We start from the raw sequence: 20,210 nt of genomic DNA on the forward strand, positions 1-20,210 counted from the left end.
GTACATACCAAGCACACCGCGACCATACGTTTTCTTTCTTTCCCGAAACGGGCCCACCGCCGAAGTATAGCGCCAATTCGCGGCCAAAAAGACATATTTTGAAGAACTGCGTAAGATTGAAAGAAATATTGAGCAGCAGCACTGCTGCATTAGTGTTAACGATGTCTGAAGACAGCGACTTTCTGTTCGCCCAACGTCTAAGCCGTAGACTGAACGGAGAAGAGGCCGTAGAAAAGCAGAGTCAGCCGGTAAGTGTCAGCACAAAGTCAAAATGTATCAGAAAGTTGTTGAATATTCATTTTAAAACTCGCAGCAATCCAAAAAGACAGCAGATGAGGAAGCCGACTATCTATTTGCTCTCCGTCTACAGGAAGAGGAACAGAAGGAGCGTCCCGATGAACCCACCGACCTGGACGACAGCCTCCAATTTGTTTATCCAACCAAACAGGCGGTAAGGGCTGCAACTATTGAAGCGATTTGTTTTTAATTGAAACAACTTTAGAATGCGTTGGCCAAGAGCTCGCCGCTGCACTCCACGACTCGCTCTGATAGTATGGGAAAGGATTACCTGAATCAGACGAGCAATTTGGTGCATGCCGAGTGGGAAGTGGTCGATCCCACGCCCAACATCTTCTCCATGTTTGTGCGCTTTAACGAGAAGTTTTTTCAGAACCGACTGGGCAGCGTCGTCTTGGAGTGGAGCAAGCGCATGTTTTCGTGTGCTGGCATCTGCTATCTGCGCAGCAATCGATACACAAAAGAAATTACTATACGGCTGAGCGAGCCGCTGCTCAAGCTGCGTCCACGCAAGGATCTAGTTGAAACGCTGCTGGTGAGTCTAACTGGCAAGCCTAGGCAACTCCTAAGCCCTTAACCCTCTTGCATGTTGACCTTTTTGCAGCACGAAATGATCCATGCCTACTGCTACATGCTGAACATACGCGAGGGAAACGGCGGACATGGTCCGAACTTTAAGCGGATTATGAACACCATCAATCAGGTGGCTGGGACCAATATCAGCGTCTATCACAACTTCCACGATGAGGTCGCAAGGTACAAGACACACGTGTGGCGCTGCACGGGCATTTGCCAGAATCGTCCGCCGTTCCATGGCTATGTTAGGCGCACCGCGAACCGTGCTCCCGGCCCAAACGATCAGTGGTGGGAGAAGCATACGCGCGATTGCAGTGGAACCTTTCAAAAGGTCAGCGAGCCAGAGAAACGCAAGCCACAGCAGAAGGCCAAAGCAGAGAAGCCAGTGGCCAAGGCCACTGTCAAGAAGGATACGTCCGGCAGCGGGGATATACGCAACTTTATCGGCAATCCGCCTGCCAAAAAGCAGGCCACAGTGTCGAGTATTGCCAGTGGATTTCTGGATAATTTGGTGAGCGGCGTGCCGCCCACCTCATACCCGGGACAGAGTAACAATCCATTTGCCATGCCCAAATCGAAGATCAGAAGCATCTCCGATCTCAACCAGAGCGCGGATGAGCAGGAGAACACTGGCGCAAGGGTCAAGGAGAACTTCTTAGGCGGTCAGGGCTACACTTTGACCAGCTCGAAGGGTGCCACAGCTGCCGCTGGCGCAGGCTCGGCCCACGATGCCGATTTTGTGCGCAACATTCGCCAGAAGCGTTTCGGGAATGTGCCAGCAGCAGCCAAGGAGGAGCCCAAGCAGAGCACTCGTAAGCGTTCCCATAGCCCCGACGAAGACAGCCCCATGATAGCCTGGGAGTCCTACGATGATGATGTGATGGTGGCGCAGAATATGACGCCCACAGTTTTTCTTTTGAGCAGCGATGAGGAGTGTGACGGCGACAGAGACAGCGTGCAGCCGAAGAGTGACTATGGCAACGTCACAAGCGGCCAGGAGCTCACACGCAAGATCAAGCAGGAGGTCATGTTCGATGAGTCCAAGGACTTTGATGACGATGACATTGTAATGATTGACGATGAGTACGATGATGAGCAGCAGGAGGATGTTGATAGCAGCCTCATAGCAGCCACCGAGCTGGCCGATCAATCCGTCATCGATGATTTGTTTGGAACGGACACGCTGCTGGCGGAGTTTCAGCTGCAGAACGATGTCGTGGCGACTGGCTCGCGTACCGAGAACAATTTAAACAACGACATTGTCACCTGTCCCATTTGCTTCAACAGCATCAAACGCTCGCAGCTATCGAATCATTTCGAGGGCTGTTTCATTACCAACAAAGTGGAGCCGCCATCCTTCAAGCCCAAGTCAAAATCGAGACCATCGGCTGCTCCCACTGCGACCATAACTTCAGGCAATTCCAGAGCAACCCGCAACCGTAGCTCCTCGAAGCAAGTGCTGCGCGATGCTGGCTACACCGAGGCGGAGATAGCGCCGCTCAATCTAAGCAGCGAGGAGGAGCCAACACCGCGCCAGCTGCGGCAGCGTAGTCTGTTCAAGAAAACAATTTCATGCCCCAAGTGCGGCCGGGAGTTGCTTGGCCATCAGCTGGATGCACATCGCAGCCTCTGCGGGGGCAAGCTATAACTAATTGTTATCCTATTATTATAAAACATTTACCTATAATTAATCATTAATCAACCCACACACACACACACACACCTACGTTAAATGTTAAGCGCTTTCCGAAAATTTCTGTTTTATTCAGCCCCAGAAGTATTTTTTGTTTTGTTCCGACGTACCTAAAATAAAGCAACAAGCCACACAAGCCAGAAGAAGAAACAACAAGCTAAAAAAGTCTTCCGAAGTAGCGTAGATTGGGTCGATCCTCGTAGCGTTTGGCCAGTCCGGGCCAATGCACCACGAACATGTCCACCAGCGGCAGCAGCAGACGACCGCTTAGCGAGAGCGTCTCCACGCGGCAGAAGCTCTCCACGAACACAATGCGACTGTTGGCGGGCAGGCGGCCGAGCAGACGCCACATGTAGGCAGCATAGCAGTAGGGCACACAGGTGCCGGGACCATTGCAGAGCACCAGCTGCGGCCGGTCGCGCCAGATGAGCCAGCAGCTCCAGAGCAGAGCGTATATGATGGTGAAGATGCTGCTTAGCCAGCTTTGGCCTACGTTGCGACTCCGTGGCACACGTAGGAGGCTATCAGTGCCGGAGTCACCCAGAACGGCCAGCAGTTGACGATCCGAGGTCTCATCATTGTTGGCAGCAACAAAGCGAATAGGCTGGTACTTGTCGCTGTCTTTGGCCCGCTGCTGCTGGAGCAGGGCCTTGGTGATCTTGCACATCTCGGCCGTGTGGCCACCAGAGCCAAGTATCACATAAGTGGGATATACGACGGCTTCTTCTGTGGACATAATCTTCTCGAGAATTCAAAGTTTCAGAGTGTCTGTGTCTGTGTCTGTATGGTCACACTGATACTATACCGCAATGCCCATCTATCGATTGTTAAGTAAATACAATTAAATGTATTTTTCACATTGAGTGGAGTGAAGCATGTGCGTTCAATATTTGAGATTTGAATTCTTTTTAATTGATGCACTGGAATTATATTAAAAAAAGAAAACAAACAAAGACGTTTTCAATAATCGTTACAAATGCTATCGATAGTTGCAGCCCCTCAGCAGCCAGCTGTTTTCAAATAGAGCGAGCGAAATAATTGTTTATTGAAAGTAGACAATGGTGGCCAGCTGATAATAAGAATTTAATTATACAGTTATAAGTAACAGACAAGCAATTAAGTATTATATTTATTAATATCAATGAACGAGTGTACAATACTACTATAACGTGTACTATAACGGTTTGAGTGGTTAAAAAAGGAAACAGCTGGTTCGCCTTCGAAGTGCAGGCGCCTCGCCAATTTGTTTATATTTGTTCGTTGCTTGCAGATAAAATGTGCGACAAGAAGCCAACTGCAAACATGTCGACGGATACGCGCAATGCACTAATTTCCGAACATGTGCAGAAACTAATCAAGAGCGTGGCTGGGCCCAATGTAAGTCTGAAGCGTCGTTGTAGCCGGCTTCCAATAACAATATCAAAATTATCTTCATCTCCTGTGGTCAGATCACTGCAAAGCAGCAGCGGAAGATGGAGCAGATTGCCAGGAAGCATATACGCCACTCCAGCTACATGAGCACGACAAGTCACGAGGTGACGCAGGCGCGCGACGACTTGGTGAAACGTTTCCAGGAGGAAAATATGGCACCCTTTGGCGAAGCCATCAAGGAGCTGAGCGCACAACTGGTCGAAGATCCCGTCTGGCAGGATCATCCCCAGACAGACGTGCAGTGGTCTGTGCTTGATTTTATGCTCAGCATGACCAACGCGCCCATACAAAATGTGCGTCGGAATCGCCAACAGATGGATCAGTGCCGCCTTTCAGCACTGGCAGCCGTCAAAGCATGCGATAACGCCTCCAACTCAAAGGACGTTGCGTCCAACAGCCTCGAGGCGGACACCGACTGGCTGAAGCTGCTCAGCGAGGATTTTTTGGAGTGGCCAAAGCCTGTGGACAGCTCGGACTCGCAGGAGGTAAGTGGCTGCTGCCGTATGGCATGTTAAATCCACTTAAAGGAGCTCTTGCCCTGCAGGAACAATCCGAGGAGAGCGATGTGCATGCGACTAGTGGCTCTGTGGACTCCCCAGAGGAGTCGAAGACCACGCTAAAGCCAAAGGACATGGCCCGTGTCTACAAGAACGCCATGGAAAACGTCAAGCTGCGCGTGGAGCAAACCTACGTGCCAGAGTCTGCAAGGTCAGGCACATCCGGCCAATCCTTTCACATAAATGCGCCCGTCAATCTCGCTCTCGTGGCTCCACTGGAGGAGATAAGACGCAGCAATTTTATACCGCTGCCGCCGCTTCAGCCGCCCAAGCTTTACACCCAACACACGCCGTGCGTGCGTGACGAGAAGCTGCTGCCCCAGCAGATCCACTCACATTGGTGGCGACAGGACATACAAATCCACACCAAGCCACCCGACAGCGAGCCACTGTCCAATTTTGCCATCAGCCATGTGCAGTTTCTCAACAAGCAGTCGCTGGGCCTTGTGCAGCATCCGTTACCCAACACCACCACTGAGCGCTGCTTGCTGCGGGAGATTATCTTCATGTTCGTTAGTCCCGTTAGCTGTTGCTTCTTTGAGGTGGACAAGCAGCTATGTGTCATTCGTGTGCGCCCAAATGTGAGCATTTGCAGTGTGACAGCGGTAAGCGAATAACGGCACATGCCTCTGCTCAAACAGCTAGCTATCTCTGTCTATCTCTTGGCTTGCAGGATGGCCTAAAGGCCGCGCTGGAATCGGAACTGTTGCCTGCCCTGGCGGACATGTGGCAACTGCGTCAGACCATAGACAAGCTGACACTGCGCCACAATGGGCAGCACATAATCGGCACTCTGGAATGCTTTGCCAATGGCCTGCGCGATCTGTTGCAACCCATCAAGCGGTCGCTGCTTGCCTACGAGGAGCGTGTGCTCAACGAGGAGCACGTGTCGCTCATTCAATTTATCCGCCACATGAACAAACACTTTCGCATGCTCCAGCTGCTGCGCTACTTGTCCAGCAAGGCTGTCCTCCCATCGGGGCCGCCGCATCTGAGGTGCGCCCATCTGCTGTCGCAGCTTTACCAGCAGACGCGCATGCACAAGCCGCACCAGAAGCTGGCCATTGCCCTGCTGCTGGTCTCGCTGAATACCTACTGCAACATCTTCGATGGCTGGTGGCGACGCGCAAAGCTCGAGGATCGCCAGTCCCAGTTCATTGTGGAGCGTTGGATGCCCGAGGGTGAGGGTGCTGCAAGCGACGAGTCGTGGGAGGGCAGAGTTCTCATACGGCAGCGGAAGCTGGACGAGCAGGAAAGCGCTGAGAATCGTCAGATATTCAAGAAACTGCAGGGATGTCCCTTCTATCAGCTGCTCCTCGAGCATTCACTGACATCCAGTGAGACGCAGGATCTGCTGGCAAGCGTCAATCTGCTCGGCGACATGCTGGCCACCACCAATGAGATACGTTCGCGCTTCTACGACGAGCTGCACGCTCAGCTCTTTGTTCAGCTGCGCGTGTACGGAGAGACAGAAGGGGACACACAGCTGGGGAACAGTCACACGGGGCAGGAGCCCTCGGAGCAGCTAGCCTTTGAGGAGCAGCTTCTAAGCAGCGTGGAGGACATCAAGAATACTGATCTGCTGTCACTGCTCACCCAGTCGGTGCGGAAGAAGCAGCAGGAGCGGGAGAGGCAGTGCCAGCCACAACGACGTCCGCCTCCGGCTGGGGCGATCGAAGTGCTGCAGCGACTCGAGCGCATCACGCAACTGCAGCTAAAGGATGTGCTTTCGGAGGCGCTCAAGGATATTCTGCTGCGTCGCCAGTCGCTGGCCAATCAGTTTGCCATCCAAGCCATCAAAGTGGAGCTGCAGCTGGGCGAGAGTGTGCGCTTCCTGCGGCACGTTCTTCTGCTCGAGGCCGACCATCTGCTGCGTCCCTACTACACGAAACTCTTTCGCGAAATCGAGGCGGGTGCGAGCTGGGCCCAAGTGCCGCTGCTTAACATGGAGCTGTACGATCTGCTGTTGCCACACTATGCGGATATGGCGGGACGCGCCATTGTTAAAATTATTTCCCACATGCGCGCTAGCTCCTCCAAGGTGTACGAGGCTGTGGAGGCCATCGAGCTGGAGTTTGATTTGTTCGAGCATGTGCAACGGATTGTGACGCCAGGGAATTTGCAGACCTACAACTCCGTGTGGCGCTTGATGCTCAAGGTCAAGTGGGCCGCCTGGAAGCTGGAGAATATGGTTTTCATTCGACGTCCACGACGGGACATATACGCGCCGTTGGATCTGCTCGGCCTCACCGTGCGCCGCCTGGAGATTCTTCGCTTCTGGCTAATGTATCTGAACAACAGTCTGCACACGCACATTATGCAGGTGGTGAGCCAACAGTTTGAGCCACAAATAGACAAGTGCCGCAACCTCCGTGAGCTGAGCACGCTGCATGAGCAATACATGCGTCAGTTGTCCAGACACTGTCTGCTGAACGATGAGGCTGCCGCCTTTCGCATTGCCCTCGAGCAGCTCTTTCATTTGGTATTTGTGCTGGACATGGAATGGACCAGCTGCTCCAGCTACCTGGCCGATGCGCATCCACTCGCGCTCGATGTGTCCAGCGATGGCGATGGCGATGACGAGGGCAATGCCAAGTGTCTGCAGTACTTGGCGCTCAATCAGGTTGTGGAAATTGAAATGACTTACATACGCTGCCATCAAACGCTGGCGGAAATACTCAATAATTTGGTATACAAGCATGATCATAGTTATCGTAAGTAGAGTGAGGGAACGCAGAGGATTATTGGTTGGTTTTTATTGAATGTTTCTTTCGTTATTTTACAGTTACCGCACTGGAGTCGGCCATCAATACGAGTGTGCCGCACTAATGGCTGCAGCATTATCCTTCATCAACGCATTTAATCTCTGTAATTGAAACTGAAACGCTCTTCCCAACGCTACAACTGTTGAAAGCTCCCTTGGCGCAGTGTTTAGCTAGGAACATATAATTTATTTTCCAATTACAAACGACAGCAATGAATTCTTATAGCCTAAAGACATCTTTATAGCCCATCATGTGGCCTTGTTGGCTTACAAACTACTTTTTGGGGGATTTGTGGGCAAAAATTCGTTTAGAGATTTCGATTTGTAGATGCAATTCTGAGATCAGTTTGTGGCCATGAAATTTTACGATAATGGACGTGGTGTAAGCGTGGCTTTGTTGGAGTCATTAAGGCTTATATTGGCTTGTTGTCCGAGTGGTTTTAGTGTGCTGTCCTTTGTGCGTGAACGTTGTATGTTTTCTTCCCCTCTTTAAGCCACACTCTAATCGATGACTCAGCCGCGTGCTGCAGCAGGCGGCTTCTGGGCAGTCACCCCTGGTAGCCCTGGCAACTCTGGCAAGCGACAACAAATGGAAATTTCATGAAAATAACGTTCTACATACATGGCACTCGGACGGAGGAGCTCTAAAAAGAAAGAGTAGGCCAGCTGTCAAGCAGTCTAAAAGCGAAGCTCAAAGTAAGTTCCGTTCCTGCCGAATTTTGCTGTCTGCTAAAATGTTTCAAGCCGTTGAACTGCAGTCCTGTCTGGTGCTTCAAATGCTGCTTGAGGCGAATGTTTATGTGTCCGCATTGTGGGGCCTCAACTATTTATTACACATTTTCATACAGGTAAGTTTGGGGCCAGTACGCTTCAGCACAACTCAACGAAAATTCCCTTTGCAGATGGACGAGCTGTGGAGCTTGGATACGGCGGCCATACTGGTCGCCTATGTGCTGGCCATGGGCTCGGAGACGGTGCGTTTGTATGGTGCTTTTGTGGTGAATCTGCGACCAGAACATGCCTCCATGTGGCTGCTATTGACAGTGACGCCGTGTGTGCTGTTTCCGTCCATGGTCTACCTGCGCCTATCTCTGGCAGTGGACAGCCTTTACCTCTGGCCGCACTACATGTCCTATGCGGTGCTGGTGCTGATAGGCCTCGAGGTAATTGCAATTCTGTGCCACAACATACGCCTCGAGATGATTGAGACGAATCAACAGCTGGCGGATTTCAGGGAGCATCGCAGAAAGGAGAAGCAGCGGAGGATGCCGCTCGTGGCCTAAGCTTCTGAGGTTTATTGAGGCCTCCCTCCAATACGAAATAAAATAAAAGTAAGCTACAAGCTAGGATGCAACTATTGACTATTGACTGATATTTCCATTAAGCCATGAAGCCATCCATTTAGCGCGGAACCTCGTCTAGATTGTGTGCCTTGAGCAGGGCATCGATCTTGTCCATTTGTGCCCGCATGGTGGGCAAGTAATCGGCCAACACAACAAGATTCTCCTCCTGATCCTCACCCTGTCCAATCAGCTGACTGCGTGTGGGCACCCAGGCGTAAATGATCTGCAAAGACCAATCATTAGCTGTCTAAGTGTATGGTATTTTCCTCCGCTGACTCACCTTAATCGTGCTCTGCACTATGAAGCCATGATAGGGCTTCAGTGTGCGCTCGTAGGCATTCTGCAGATGCAGCTTGAGCGGCTCCTGTCGCTGGGCATCGTTGTAAATGTTCTCAAAGAAAATGCAGATCAACAGCAGGCCGCGCTTCAGCCAAAGCAGTGCATTGGGTGCCACGTTCTCGGCCTTCATATTGAGTAAGATCATATCCTCCAGATAATGATGTTTCAGCACATTCTCGCCGTAAACTTTGCTTAATTTCTAACACAAAATAAAACAAACGATGATGGTGGAGGAAGGGGGAGGGAGTTACACTTACATTTATATTTCCATTCATGTCGTTAATCACGGGCGTAAATAACTTGCCAAAGCTCTCTGCCATCAACAAAAAAAAAGATGAATAAATTAAGAATGTAAATAAGTTGTATCTCGTTTTTTTTTTGTGTCTTTTACTCTGGTTTCACCTATAACTGTCACTATCTCTAGGGCGGCGTCGAGAAACGCTCGAGTTTCGATCTTATCGGCGGCATTGCCCGGAAATCCCTTCAGCGCCTTGAATTGAATGCGTGCCGATGATGAGTTCATGGTAGTGCTGCTGCTTGGTCTCTTGCTGCTTTCGGTTCTGCGTCTGCAAGGCAAATGAAATGGAAATTGACAAAACGAAAACGAAAATGAAAATAGAATGAATCAATGCTTCAAGCAGTGTTTGCTTTTCTGGACATCAATTGGTTATCTTATCAGCCAAAGCAGCGCACCTGCCCTGCGCCTCTGCCTGTGCCTAAACTACGAAATCTATTTTCACTATTGAACCCCGTTCGGTTGCTTTCGTTACGTTCCGTTCCGTTCCGTTCCCTCTGCTCGCTACGCTGCTGGTGTCCGCTGCTCTGCTGCGTCGTCGATAGTGCGAACGAATTGAATACAAGTTTGCCGCGTAGGCTAAGACCAAAACCCAAGACGCTGGCTGGCAGTGACGCTGTGGGAGAGTGCGCCTCTCAGTAGCCGTAACCCTTTTCTCATGATGCGGCTGTGACCCAGGCTTGCTCTCCCGCTTTGCGAGTAGCACTTGTCTGTGTGTAACACGCTCGTGCACTTGTATTAAAAAACATTTGACGACCTGTTAAGTGAGCGATTTGTAGTACTGCCTCACCTTTCACGCCAAAACCTTGCGCACTATGAAGGCCGTCCGTTGTCCCAGAGAGAGAGTAAGCTCCGGCTCAACTAACGACAGCGATCAGCTGAAGGCAGCCAAAGCACACGAAGCAGCGGCGCAGCTAAACCTGCTCAAAGTCCATGAAGCAACTATATAAGAAGGTCTCCTCCTAATTTTCAGTGCTAGTTTGCTTGTCGACGCGGAAGGTTGGGCGCTCACTCCATTGTCGTTTCACTGACACTTACAGCGAGAGCCCTTTCACTCGCACTTATTGACAGCATTGTTACGCTCCCTAACCTTTGCGGACGAGACCTCCTTATATAGTTGCTTCATGCCATTGGCAAAACAGTTTTGGAGCACCGCTCGCTGGAAAAGTTTACGATTCACTTTAATTGTCAATTTGTTCAATCGAAAATGTATCTTCTGGCTTTGAATTGCTTTTCTTTTGCTTGTAAACTACTGCTATTAGCGCTCCTTTTCGTAGTGAAGTGTTAATTTTTTCTAGTTCAATATGGAGAGAGCAGTTTGTGAGTTTTTATGTAAAGCAACGCGGTTTGGGAAGCATTGATCAGCAACTCACTATCACTATTTTCCAAAGACAAGCTTACAAGTTGACTGTCTGTCAATTTTAAAATAAAATAAATAAATATAAAAACAACTAATTTAAATTATTTAAAAAACAAAAATGTTTAAACAAATTAAAACACGTCTAGAAAAAAATTAATAATATACATAAATAAATTGAAACATTTTAAATAATTTAAGTTTATTAAAAAATAAATAATAAAAATAAAATGGAATGGAAGAAGAATTTCGAGATCGTCAATTTTAAAGCAACAACATTTTTATATTTTATTCAAGAAACTGTTTTTTGATATATCACGATCCATTATGGATTTTTATACGCGTTACTTGAGGAGATCAGCATCAACGCTTATAGCCAGTCGTCCATCCGTCAGTTTGTCTTGTTTGATGTTTAATACTGAGACTATAAGGAACACCCTACCCTCCCCCCAAAGGATGCAAAAACTCTGTGGCATATACAATTTTTAAAACACACAAAAAAAAACAGAATTTGCAGAATTAAAAGAAATGAACGTATATACGAGGTTGGGGAGTCTTGAACAGATCGGAACATTTCAGTCAGAAATCAAATGGGTCATCCAGTTACCTAGCTAGAAACTTTATAAACAAAATGCAGAAATGAATCATAAATTAATAAATCTTGAACCTATGCAACCATCGTCTGTCGCTTCTCCCTTGCTGCCAATGGTTTTGCCCCATCGAAAAGTGCGAGCACAAAATTGCCTTGGCATTGCGTTTGTTTTGCTTGCCAGCGGTGTGGTTCCCACGGTCCACGTAATCCCCATGCACTTTCCCCAATTATCCGATTAAGTATGTAAACTCAAACTTCGCAACTTTTTATGAACGTTCTTTTCTGCGTCATTTTTGTTTGTTTAGGAGGACTTCGAGTTCAAGGACATTCCCATTGAGAGACTTCAGCTGTGAACTTCTGCCCGATGTTCCTAGAAAAACTGTTCGTAACATCAGCTAAAATGGTACAGTCAAAGACATTTGCACCTGTTTCTGTTCTCTATAAAAGTAGGTTGTCTCTTCAGCAGCGAAGTACCAACCAAATGAGATGGAAAATGGTTCTTATTGCTTACAGAAAGTATTCTCAAGTAAGCTGAAAACCAATTTTGAAAAGTTTTAAACTAACACGAGAAAAACCTTTTTCAACCTTTTTGATCGCCAAATATGTCTACATCGAACGCACTACCCAGCCCGCACAGCATTCTTATCTTTGGGTACAAGAACCGCAGTTTAATGACCCTCACGATTTTCGGTCTACATCCACGCCGGAAGTCGTACAAAATTCCCAAAGTTATTTATTTTGAGCGTGATTTGTGGCCAAGTTTAGGGACTTCAAAGGGCAGTCCTCATAGACATTGACTGTGCTTGAAACCCATCTCTAAAACCTCTGGCATCGTTACCTTATCCTTATTTAGCTGAGGGTTCAACTGCAGCTCTAATCAAAACCATTGACACCTGACACCTTGCGGTGAGAGTAACGGACCTGAAACCTGTTCTAACTGAAAATAATTCCTAACACTGCTCTGCAGAGAATTTCATATAGAATTTGGCATTGGACAGGCGTGTATATAATGGAAAAGTCCAGGATCTAGCTGCTATCTAGCTAAGGCCTGTGGGCACATGATTCATTGATGGCTTTCTGCTGTCCGCTGTCATGTGTATGTTATTGTATCGAGAGGATTTCAATGTGGGTTGTGTTGTGTTGGTTTCTCCTGTGTTCTAGCCCTTGGCCTGCTCAGCTCACCTGCCAAATCCTCGACCACACGTGCAGGGTGTTCCTGCCTTTGGGCAGGCATATTCCGTGTGTGTTTAGGTTGTTTCGCTGCCACTATTACTCCGCTGCCAATGCTAGTCCAAAGCCACGTCCATTGCCAATCCTTTGCCACGTCCACTGCCAGTCCCTTTCCCTCTCCATTTGCCACTGCCACTGCCACTTCCAACCTCTTGCTGCCCGCTGGTTTGTTGAGCTCTTCTTGGCGAGATCTTCAGCTTCCTTCGGCCTCTTCTGGTTACAATATTCTTTTGGATTGTTGTGCTGCCCCACTGCTGCCGGTTGCAGGGGCTGGGCCGAAAAAACGTTTGCTCCCTCCACCCTAGATGGGGGAACGCAGACTTATGGTCACCTCATTGCGCTTATTGAAGCGCACACGGAAGAGTATGCCGTTGGCATTGTACAGAAAACTTCGATGCGAATTGCGCCCCTCACGCTCCTGCCCCACCACATGTTGGATGAGGCGATGCGGCAGATGGCGGTTGTCGATGCGCACGCGCCAGTGGTCCGGCGCCTCCTCCCAGCCCGGCGGCGGCGATGTTGGTGGCCGTGACAGGATGCCCGTCTCCTCGGGGTCCACCATGATGACCAGCGGCTGCATGGGAACCTCCTGCATAGGCGAGAGACTCGGCATGTGGTAGCCAACATAAGGAATGGGGTGACTAGTTCCCCGTTGCTGCTGCAGCCACGCACGCGCCGCGGCGGAGGTGCTCGGTCCCTCGTCCAGGGCGGGGTAAGCACTCGGAAATCCAATGGCCAATGCCAACGCGCGCTCCGGCGTGGACGCCGAGCTGCTCGTCTCACTCTGATAGCGCAGCCATTGCCGCACAGCTGCGGAGGTGCTCTGCCGTTCGCCCTGATCCGGGTAGCTGCCCAGGCCGGTTGTGGCCTTGGCCACCACGGACCGCGTGCCAATGGACACGGACTGACAGCAGCCATGACTCGAGTTGCCGCCGCCGCTGCTCGTTTCGCTCTCATCCCATGCAGTCGCATCCAGCGGACTCTCTGGCTCTGGCGATGGACACGGCGTGACGCTGGGCGTGTCAATGTCCTCCTGCATGGGACAGGCGGCGGCCGGCGGTGTCGGTGGCTGCGACTCGGGCGTCAGCGCCAACGAGCCAGTGGGCTCCGCAGGCTCCTCGAGCTCCTCCAAATCCGCCAGATCCTCAACGAATGCCCAATTTTGCTCCATATTCGGATCGGTGGACACGCTCTCCTCCTCCCAGGGCATGGGTGTGGGTGGCCGCGGTGGCGTCAGTTCTTCCGTATCATTGTCCGGATTGGAGCCCGTCGACCAGCTCTGTTCGTCCCAGGGCAGCAGCATGGGATAGCGTGGCGCCTTGCGTGCGGGTTTATTCTCGTTGTTCGATTCCTTTTCCGCTGTAGCTGGCGGCGGCGGCGGCGGCGCCACACGATCGCCCAGCGCCTCATCCGGCTCGGGTATGGCCAAAGCGGCCCATAGATGCTCGGCACTTGGCAGTGGATCGGCCAGGTCCGGTATGGGCAGTCGCGGATGTGCAGCGGCTCTGCCGCCTCTGTCTGCCACTCTGCCGCCTCTCTCCGCCGCTCTGCCACCTCTCTCCGCGGCGTCCAGCGTTCGCATGTGCACATCCTCATTCCCCGCATCGTGGCCCTGTTGCGCCTCCTGCTGTGGCTCCTCGGCGCGTCTTATTTTGCGTTGCGATCCAGACATTTCTGTGGGAAGAGTTTCAATTTGGTTAAATTCGCACCTAAAGTGCCACCCCCAAAAATCATAATCCTGCCTCACTCTCGATACAGCAGAAAGATCACAGATGGGGAAGCTCTGGGATCAGGGTGTTCATCAGGCACCCAAAGCTCTTGGCTCTCTGGCTTATCTAAACATAATTCTGTCTAAACAAGGGCAGTCCCACTCTTGGCCTTTGCATTTGTTATTTGCAGGGTGAATTTATTGAACTAAATAAACATCCAACTGGCATTCCATTGGAGACCAACGATGGACACACTTTGGCCTGTTGTGAGGCCAACTTTGGATCATTATCTCTGCCAATTGTGAGACGCTGTGTCCGGAGTTTGTGTCTCAACTGCATTGATCTTGGAAACAGTCTGGAAGAGTCTTTCTGCAGTCTTAAGTCTCATTTATAAAGGGGTCTCCCGGGCCTCAGCTCTCAGCTAGACAGCAGCTTGAAATGACTTGAATTACGAACCAAAATGCAGCTGAATCCTGGAATTGATTGAACTGAATGTCAAGTGCAATGAGGTGAGGTCTGTGTGCTGATGAATCGAAGAGTCAGTTAAAAGATTCTCCCTTTTATGTTGTTTTGCCATGTGCAATAAACTGTGCAGATTATAAACTATAAATTAAAAATCTAGAATCCCGAATCTAGAACCTTTTTGAATGTACTCGATGAGTGCAAGTACCTCATACTTAAAACTGGCAAAAACACCCAAAAATCTATTTTAAAACTGCATAAAACATTAAAACTGATTGAAAATTGTAACACTTTGCACAGGATTTTTGATGCTTTGTACTTGAAGATATGGCGACTCAAAGTTGAAGTTTGCCAACAATTTAAAATGTTTCTTCAACTAAAACTGGCAGAAAACTTCAACTTTCAGTTGGCATAACTTCAAGTACTTCCAATTTACCATCAGGAACCATCAAAATCCTTTAAAAAGTGCTGCAACTTTCTTGCAAATCGCCTTCATTTTAGTGCACATCTGCGGCTGAATATTATAAAAGATTGAACAACTTTTTGTGTGTTTATTGCAAGAAGTCGAAGCATGAGGAAGGCCTGCCTTTTGTCGCAATTTCGTCCTAAAATCCTACTCTTCATTTTCAATTAGTTAAGGCTCAAGGATTGATCATGTCTGCGGAGACTTTGCTTCATGGATTTAATTGATAAATTAAAGAATTTCCTCAATCTCCCGCACAGGATTACACTTGGTGGAGTCTCTCTCTGGTCTGCCTTGTCCTCTATATATTTTTTATTCTACAATAAATATGCTGCATTTTGCTCATACCCATTTTAATTAGCTGCTGCTGTCCTGCTGCAGGCAGTCCGTATTCTAATTACATTTAATAGTTCACAAAATTGACATCCATTAGCTATGCTAATAAATGGTTTTAGTGCGCTGCCTGCGCCCTGCTCCTGGCACAGCCACAGACAATAATTCTCATACAGAAAAGGGTCCCTAAATTGCCGACAGCCAGCGGTGTTGGTTCCCATATTTTGTGTCGATTCCCTGCCTTTATTTTGCTGCCTTTGGCTGCCTCCTTCGCTGCATGCTGTGGACTCACCTAATGCTCGTCGTCGCAGGCCAAACGCTTCGTGTCTCCGTTTGTCGTCAGCACAAAGACGTAATGCGTGCGCTGGTCAGCCACAAGATGCCACAAGGCTGCTGGCAGCTGAAAGCGATGCTCCACCTGCTGAACGTTGGCGCTGAGCTCCTCGTAGTGGGCCACCAGGCTGTTGCGATTGCAGCGCAGCTCGACGAGACGCAGCGGTGTGGTGGATACAATCTCGCGGCTAGCCCTTGACAGATAAATGGCCAACGACTCTGTGTTGATGGGGACTGGCTGCGGCTGCGGGTTTAGCCAGCGATGATGGGCGAGGATCACAGCACAATTGCGGGCAAAGTAGAAGCTATCGTTGCGACGTTGGCCGTGATAATTATCCAGCAGCTGGCTGCTTGGCTGCTTAAGCTTTAGCTGCGTGAGACGACTGCGGGTGTGGCTGTGGGTGTGGGCGCCTGCTGTGGACGACGACTGATCTACGATGCGCTGCGGCAAATGCTCGGTGGCCTGGTCAACGGTGAGTACGCGATTGAGATAATCAAACCCGTGGCCCATTACACCGTCCAGCGTGTGCCCGAGATCAAAGCAATGGCCCAGCTCGTGACAGACGGCGCCCAGAGTGCTGGCATAGACGCCGCCGTAGGTGCGTCGATAATTGCTCTCGTCAGGCAGCCGTGCAACGTCCACACGCTCCGCGCTTCGCACACAGTCGCCGATCTCCGAGAAGGTGCGCGGCCACGCGTAGAAGTGTGCGCTGCCAAACAATGCCAATCCACCGCCTCCCAATGCGGCGTGGCCGCGCAGGTGACGTCGGATGTTCGCGTAGGAATGATCCCCGCTGGCCGCTACTGCTGAGCCGTCGTACCGCGTGCAGGCCACAAATGCAACGAACTTCAAGTGCAGCTGCTGGCCCCACTGCTCACAGGCGAGTATTTCGCCAGCAAAATGCTGCCACAGCTCGTCCTCACTCTTGGCAAGCGTCTCTTCGGTGGTCAGTTGGCTGCAGAAGCGTCGGCAGGGTCCGTTGAGCGTAAATGTGCGATTGGCAAAGCCTGCGGCATGCAATTTGTGCGCGTAAATGCACTGCACGAGTCGCAGATTGAGATCGATGAGTGAGCAGCGTGAAACACTAGCTTCCTCCTCCTTTTCGTCCTGGCATACTATGTACAGCGGTTGCACTCGGTAGTGGCTGCTCCGTGGCTTGTAGGTGAATCGTATCAGCCTTGAGCCGCTGCAAGAGCGCAGCTGCAGGCGGCAGGCTCTCGACGTCACTGCCGGCACCTCCTCCTTGTCCTGTTGAACGTGCAAATCAAAGAGCAACTTGAACTCCCCAGCGCTGGACAATTGAGTCAGCTGTTCTAGCGACTGAGACTGCGACCTCGGTTGCAACTGCAACTGCGACGCCGACTGCGACTGCTCGTCACACAACTCGAGGGTCGCCTTTAGCTGCTTGGCCGCGGCGCACTTGGGTTGCAGCCGGCCCTTGATCAGCAGAAAACTATGTTGCACCTCCTCAGAGTCCTGTAGTTGCTCAACCTCGATGCTGTGGATGCGCTTGCAGCCAGAGACGCTGCTAATCATTGCTCTTTCCTCCGATCCACTTTTAGATCCACCACCGGCATGATTAGAACGGAATCAATGCACTCTGATTAGATGCATGAATTATCGGGCCCGTTTCTCATTGATGTTGCGAGTGCGAGTGAAAGGGTTCTGCGCAGTAAGTGTAAGTGAAACGAAACTATCGTCCGCATACAAGTAGAGTTGTCAAATATATATCAACATATCAATATATCGATATTTAAAAAACATATATATATATATTTATATCGTGATATTTTTAGACAAAATATCAATATATTTATGCGATATTTTTTAATATTTTAAGTTCCGTAACTAACCACAGGAATGATCCTTATTATGAAATAAATATATAGGGTATTTGTATTTTTGCACAAAAGTGGAATAAGTGGGTGTCTGGAACCAAAAACCATAAACACTTACTCAAAAGAATTATGCACGAATAGTTGAATAAGTCAAATTAAAACACACAGAAAAGTGAAATAGGGATTAAAGATGTAAAAAAATATATAAGTTTCCTATATAGTAGTTATTCATTTCCGATGCGCATGGAAATTCATTTTAGCAAATATATACAAGCAAAAAATATATCAAATATATCGATATTTTTGCAGTGATATATTTTATATTATTTTAATATTTTGTCCAAGCAAAATTCATCACCGATATGATATTTTTTAAGTATTTGTCAACCCTACCTTTAAAACGTGCGAAGCAGTGAATCTTAAAATATTGTCCTCGATTTTTATGCTCTAGTTGATATTACCAGCGTGCAAAGACTTTTAACAATGAAACAATAAATTAATCCGTTTGAAGAATCATTTTGAAGTATTTTAAATACTAATTTTTATTGGTTTGTTTACCTTATGACCATATATTTTACAAAGTCAAATATTCAAATCAACCCTTCTGGAAGCAAAGAAGCTTTGTATACAGTATTTAGGTGTATGTAACATGTAGAGACACATGTATGTTAGCTGATATCATACAAATGTTTGAAAAATAGCGCGCGCAAGCAAAGAGATAAGAAATTCTATTATTTTTCTGAAAGGGAGAGGGAACGGGAACGGTGCAGTTCTTCTATCTTTACAACATAATTGGGGCCAAAATCCCTAAAAATAGAAATCTGAACTGGGACTCTGACAGACTCTTTCCACCATACCGATCTAGGCTAAAACTAGTGGACCTCTTTACACCATCGCTTTTGGGACAGATAAATTTTACAGTTTCCTCCAGAACAGGGATCGGCAAGGCTATATTATAGGACATAGGACAAGGCTCCCTCCGGTTACCCATATGCAGGTGTAATTACGCCCAGAAAATATAAATTATAATTATTTAATCTACCAACCATCACCTTATTTTAACAAATTTGCAAATTGTATCGTACCTTCCTCTCCTGTACTTATATTTAATTTATATTTATTCCTATTCCATATTCCATTATTAGCAATTAATTCTTAATTGAAAATACATAAATAAACATACGAAAATTAACGGCCGGCGTATGAGACACACTGGAGTCTTCTGTTCTGCTGAAAGTGAAAAGCAAACAAATTATTTTCGGTTTGTGTGTAATGTATTTAAAATAAAACAACAATGCAGAAATGTACGAATATTAAAGCTAATTATGAAGTTTCTATGTAATCAGTAAGTCAATTCTTTGCCAGTCCGTCTGTCCACAGCACGGCTAAAGTACGTCTTGTCGATGAAGCCATCGACGCCAGGGCAGAGTATCACGTTGTTGCTGGAGCGGAAGAGCGGCAGATGGTCGGCCAACACTTTTGCCACATCCAAGTAGACCAACACTTGACTATCGCTGCGGAAGCCACTCAGAGTCTGCCCCACATCGCTGACCGCAAAGTGCACATAGTTCCGCTGCATGCGGCACAGTCCTTTCGATTTGATTGCGTCCCAACACCTGTAGTAAGTGCCGTGAACAGCGAGAGGAACCTGCTCGGCATCCAGAATACGCTCCAGACACGCTTCGCCCTGCACCGATGCCAACGAGTGTCCCTGGTTGGCACGTATCTCATGGCATTTGCGCTCCTCATTCCAGCGCAGGGTATAACGCTGCTTAGCATCGCCAGCTACAATTTCTTGCAACTTTTGAAGACTAAAGGGCGCGTAGCGTGGATGTGATTGTATCTCCGAGACACTCACGTAGCCATCTGCTTGGATTGCAATACCTTCTTCGACAGCTCCGTGCCGCAGCAGCCACGAGAGTTTTTTGCCCAACTGCACAGTGCTCTGTTGTTTGGGAGGAGACATCTTTTGTTAAAAATAACTTTCATTTTAATTTCACCAGTTTGTGCCGCACGTAGAATTGGTGTTGCGAAACGGCGGAACATCGATTTCATCAATGTTTTGATACAATCGATGAGAACAAGCGATAATTTGAGTTGAACCGCCGAAAATATTACCTGCAGTTAGTTATTTCAAGAGATTTATATCTACATTTTAATTTGTTTAGTCTAAGTCCTAGGAAGCAGTTTTGGTTATTGCCAGGGTGGAAGGTCCTCTGGACAGACTGCGGGGCGGTGGCACTGTGGCCGGTGAGGCCGTGAGCTTGGTGCGCTTGGGCAGGGTGGCGGCCCGCAAGTAGGGATTGTCTATGTTGGGATTCTCAAGTATGGCCTTGTTGGTGGTGGAATTGGGCTTGATCTCCAGTTCCTGCTTGTCCTCCTTTGATTTATCGCCCTCGATATCTTCGTTGTCGCTGTCTCCTTCATCGCCGTCCTCTAAAACAGGAAAGTTTTAATGAATATTTCTATCTCTTGGGTGCTGAGTGTTGGCTGGTGAGGGGAGGGGGGGGGGGGGGGGGGGGGGGGGTGAGTGTGTGGGGGGGTGGCCCTGCGTGCTGTGTGTAGTCAGTGTAGTTCTGTCGTCACTCTAAAGCCCA

At 48.8% G+C, this 20,210-nt stretch overlaps 9 protein-coding genes across 10 annotated transcripts in view; 4 read left to right on the forward strand and 5 right to left on the reverse strand.

The window, feature by feature from the left end:
- The first annotated feature begins 36 nt into the window (after positions 1 to 36).
- On the forward strand, positions 37 to 2,702 carry LOC117581377 (sprT-like domain-containing protein Spartan). The gene is made up of 4 exons (XM_034268515.1): positions 37 to 248; positions 314 to 451; positions 503 to 832; positions 902 to 2,702. The coding sequence occupies exons 1-4, from the start codon at positions 162 to 164 to the stop codon at positions 2,519 to 2,521; spliced, it is 2,175 nt and encodes a 724-aa protein (XP_034124406.1). The 5' UTR covers positions 37 to 161; the 3' UTR covers positions 2,522 to 2,702.
- LOC117581384 (histone-lysine N-methyltransferase SMYD3) overlaps positions 1,838 to 20,210 on the forward strand; it is a 23,465-nt gene continuing 5,092 nt past the window's right edge. Inside the window, exons 1-2 of the mRNA XM_034268525.1 lie at positions 1,838 to 1,841; positions 4,528 to 4,532. The gene's annotated coding sequence lies outside the window, so the exon portion shown is untranslated. The remainder of the gene's footprint in view (positions 1,842 to 4,527; positions 4,533 to 20,210) is intronic.
- On the reverse strand, positions 2,617 to 3,348 carry LOC117581392 (UDP-N-acetylglucosamine transferase subunit ALG14 homolog). Its single transcript, XM_034268534.1, has one exon. It carries the CDS (start codon positions 3,300 to 3,302, stop codon positions 2,724 to 2,726), a length of 579 nt encoding a protein of 192 aa, XP_034124425.1. The 5' UTR covers positions 3,303 to 3,348; the 3' UTR covers positions 2,617 to 2,723.
- LOC117581372 lies at positions 3,630 to 7,426 on the forward strand. The gene is made up of 5 exons (XM_034268508.1): positions 3,630 to 3,943; positions 4,015 to 4,482; positions 4,542 to 5,159; positions 5,228 to 7,268; positions 7,340 to 7,426. The coding sequence occupies exons 1-5, from the start codon at positions 3,842 to 3,844 to the stop codon at positions 7,381 to 7,383; spliced, it is 3,273 nt and encodes a 1,090-aa protein (XP_034124399.1). The 5' UTR covers positions 3,630 to 3,841; the 3' UTR covers positions 7,384 to 7,426.
- Positions 7,561 to 8,632, forward strand: LOC117581395. Its single transcript, XM_034268540.1, has 2 exons — positions 7,561 to 8,166; positions 8,221 to 8,632. Exons 1-2 carry the CDS (start codon positions 8,053 to 8,055, stop codon positions 8,599 to 8,601), a joined length of 495 nt encoding a protein of 164 aa, XP_034124431.1. The 5' UTR covers positions 7,561 to 8,052; the 3' UTR covers positions 8,602 to 8,632.
- LOC117581390 (pleckstrin homology domain-containing family A member 8) lies at positions 8,599 to 9,558 on the reverse strand. Its single transcript, XM_034268533.1, has 4 exons — positions 9,403 to 9,558; positions 9,258 to 9,313; positions 8,942 to 9,199; positions 8,599 to 8,884 (listed from the first exon to the last, which is right to left on the reverse strand). The coding sequence occupies exons 1-4, from the start codon at positions 9,521 to 9,523 to the stop codon at positions 8,720 to 8,722; spliced, it is 600 nt and encodes a 199-aa protein (XP_034124424.1). The 5' UTR covers positions 9,524 to 9,558; the 3' UTR covers positions 8,599 to 8,719.
- On the reverse strand, positions 12,754 to 17,464 carry LOC117581381 (uncharacterized protein KIAA0754). Of its 2 annotated transcripts, XM_034268520.1 has the most exons (3): positions 15,734 to 15,865; positions 14,029 to 14,148; positions 12,754 to 13,986 (listed from the first exon to the last, which is right to left on the reverse strand). In XM_034268520.1, exons 2-3 carry the CDS (start codon positions 14,144 to 14,146, stop codon positions 12,776 to 12,778), a joined length of 1,329 nt encoding a protein of 442 aa, XP_034124411.1. In that variant the 5' UTR covers positions 14,147 to 14,148; positions 15,734 to 15,865; the 3' UTR covers positions 12,754 to 12,775. The 2 variants fall into 2 exon arrangements, with proteins under 2 accessions (XP_034124411.1, XP_034124410.1); XM_034268519.1 differs by lacking the exon at positions 12,754 to 13,986 and having other exon boundaries at positions 14,016 to 14,148; positions 15,734 to 17,464.
- LOC117581389 (tRNA 2'-phosphotransferase 1) lies at positions 18,875 to 19,591 on the reverse strand. Its single transcript, XM_034268532.1, has one exon. It carries the CDS (start codon positions 19,577 to 19,579, stop codon positions 18,956 to 18,958), a length of 624 nt encoding a protein of 207 aa, XP_034124423.1. The 5' UTR covers positions 19,580 to 19,591; the 3' UTR covers positions 18,875 to 18,955.
- LOC117581396 (transcription initiation factor TFIID subunit 8) overlaps positions 19,704 to 20,210 on the reverse strand; it is a 1,990-nt gene continuing 1,483 nt past the window's right edge. The window contains 1 exon segment of the mRNA XM_034268541.1: positions 19,704 to 20,115. Within this exon segment, the coding sequence (XP_034124432.1) occupies positions 19,790 to 20,115 (326 nt within the window). The 3' untranslated portion in view covers positions 19,704 to 19,789.

The sequence above is a fragment of the Drosophila guanche genome, unplaced genomic scaffold (genome assembly GCF_900245975.1).
Source record: "Drosophila guanche unplaced genomic scaffold, DGUA_6, whole genome shotgun sequence".
NCBI lineage: Eukaryota > Metazoa > Arthropoda > Insecta > Diptera > Drosophilidae > Drosophila > Drosophila guanche.